Consider the following 2,373-nt stretch of genomic DNA (forward strand, 5'->3'; position numbering starts at 1 on the left):
CCAGCAGCAACGGGCTGCGGTATCGTCGCTGCTACTACCGGTTCTCAGGTGTATCTGCAGCTGCTGAGCTGTAGTTGTTGCACTACAAAAACTAATAAACATTAAATACAACATAACGAGGAGCAGTACGTCTAATTACGGCCGTTTCTGCTTTCCTTTAGTCTCGGGTGTACAGACACTTGACGTGGATTGAATATAAAGGAAAACAACAACAACAAGCAGTCACTCATTAACCCTCGGTTGCAGCAGCTGCAATGGTGGGCCTCTCACGTGGCAGCAGCAAGCGTGACTAGGGCAGCTAATCTTTGCTGCTGCTGCTGCTGCTGCTGCTGCTGCTGACGAGGGACCCGGGTGGTGCTTCTGCATGCGATGGCCTGGCGGGCTCTGCAACGTCCACAGCAATGGCTGCCTACTTCTCTTTATTCCTGTTGCTGCAGCAGCTGCTGCTGCGGCTGCTGCTGCAGCTGCTGCTGCCGCAGCTACAGTTCGCGCAAGCAGACCCACCATTAGATACACTGCAGCAATTAGCTGCAGCAGCAGCACGCCGCCCTGGGGACCCTGATGCTGCAGCAGCAGCACTGAAGCCAGCAGCAGCAGAAACAACGCTGCGAGGCGTACATGGACAGCAGGAGTCCTCTGCGCCTCTTTCAACAGCAGCAGCAACGGCAGCAGCAACAGCAGATGCAGCAGCAGCAACAGCAGATGCAGCAGCAGCAGCAGTAGAACGGCTGCTAAAGGGGCAGCTAGAGCTGCCACTTACATACAGCAGCATTCTCTCGCTGCTGCCGCTGCTGCAGCAGCGCTTTCCTCACCTTGTCCGCGTTAAAGACGCAGTGAAGGTCTTCGGTCTGCAGGACGAAGCAAAGGAGTAACGCCTGCTGCTGCTGCTGCTGCTGCTGCTGCTGTTTCTACTGTCGTTGTTGCTGTTGTTTCTGCTGCTGCTGCTTCCATTGCTGCTTTCACCGTTGTTGCTGCTTCTGTTGTGGATGCTCCTCTTGTTGTTTGTATTGCTGCTGCTGCTATTCGCGGGCTGTAGCTGCACCACCACTGGCTGCTGCGAGTACTTTTGCTGCTGTTGCTGCTGCTTCTGCTTTTTATGCGATGAAGTGTGCATCGTGTTGGTGTTGCTGCTGCTGCTGCTGCTGCCGCTGGCTGTTTGTCCTGTTGCTGCGGCTGTTTCAGCTTAGTAGTGACTGGTGATACCTCGTTGAGCCTAGGGTTTAGGGTTTAGGGTTTAGGGTTTGCGTTTGCTGCTGCAGGCTTATCTGTGGGAATCAGACCTGCCGAGTGCCGTATGTAGAGCTGGGCCTCCGCAGCAGCCTCAACAGGAGCACACCCACAATCTTTTACAGGTGGGTGTTGCGAGGGTTTAGGGTTTAGGGTTTAGGGTTTGTAGGCTCGCGGTTTAGGGGTTTAGGGTTTACATTCTTACCCGGCTACGTTTGCCCCTGCGCCGGTTCACTCCTCACGCAGCTGCAGTGTACTGTGTCCAGGTAGGGTTTAGAAACTAGGGTTTAGGGTTTAGGGTTTAGGGTTTAGGGTTTGTGGTTGTTGCAGCGGACTGCTGCACGGAGACGAAGTGGTGGGCCCCACCGTGGCGGTTTATTTAGTTGCGCTTTTGGCCTCACAGTTTTCTGAGCTTGACGAGGTCAGTTCTAAACCCTAAACCCTAAACCCTAAACCCTAAACCCTAAACCCTCATCTGTCTCTGTCTCCACATGGCCCGGCCAGTCTATTATCTATCTTTGAGGATCTGTTGTTTGCTGCTGCTGCTGCTGCTGCAGCAGCAGCAGCAACGATAGAAGTTCTTCGCTGAGTGTTCATATGGCATCTGGTGGCCAGTATAGTGACCTAGGGTTTAGGGTTTAGGGTTTAGGGTTTGTGTGTAGGTGCATTACTTACTATCGAATCGCTTGCTGGTGGTTTTCCCTTTCTTTAACCCCTGGGGTTTCTCCAGAGATAGAAGAGAAGAAAGAGGAATAGACCCCAACAGAGATTTTCCTTATCTCAATAGCAGATGCTTCTCAGCTCTATCCTCCAGGCAAACCCCAAACCCTAAACCCTAAACCCTAGCCTAAACCCTAAACCCTAATTCCTATGTAGCTGCAAAAGGGAGCTGCCGCTGGCGCGCCAGGCGGAGCTCTCAGCAGTTTTTTAGGGAGGAGACGAAATACTAAGGGTTTAGTCTTTAGGGTTTAGGGTTTAGGGTTTACGCACCACCTCCGGTCCGCGTTTCTTCGTCTAGGGTTTAGGGTTTAGGGTTTAGGGTTTGGGGTTTGTGTATAGGCTGGTGGCTGCTGCCTTCGAGCGGTATTTGTTTATTGCGGGAATTACATGGCATGGCGGCATGCGGGCGATCAGTCGGCCTTGGGG

General features: G+C 53.0%; 1 protein-coding gene across 1 annotated transcript; it reads left to right on the forward strand.

Moving 5' to 3' along the window:
• Positions 1-401: 401 nt before the first annotated feature.
• On the forward strand, positions 402-1,939 carry EMH_0080150 (zinc carboxypeptidase, putative; the record flags this gene model as incomplete). Its single annotated transcript, XM_013500221.1, has 4 exons — positions 402-868; positions 1,260-1,352; positions 1,558-1,652; positions 1,890-1,939. 4 exons carry the CDS (start codon positions 402-404, stop codon positions 1,937-1,939), a joined length of 705 nt encoding a protein of 234 aa, XP_013355675.1.
• Positions 1,940-2,373: the final 434 nt, after the last annotated feature.

The sequence above is a fragment of the Eimeria mitis genome, genomic scaffold (genome assembly GCF_000499745.2).
Source record: "Eimeria mitis Houghton genomic scaffold, Emh_scaff5150, whole genome shotgun sequence".
Lineage (NCBI taxonomy): Eukaryota > Apicomplexa > Conoidasida > Eucoccidiorida > Eimeriidae > Eimeria > Eimeria mitis.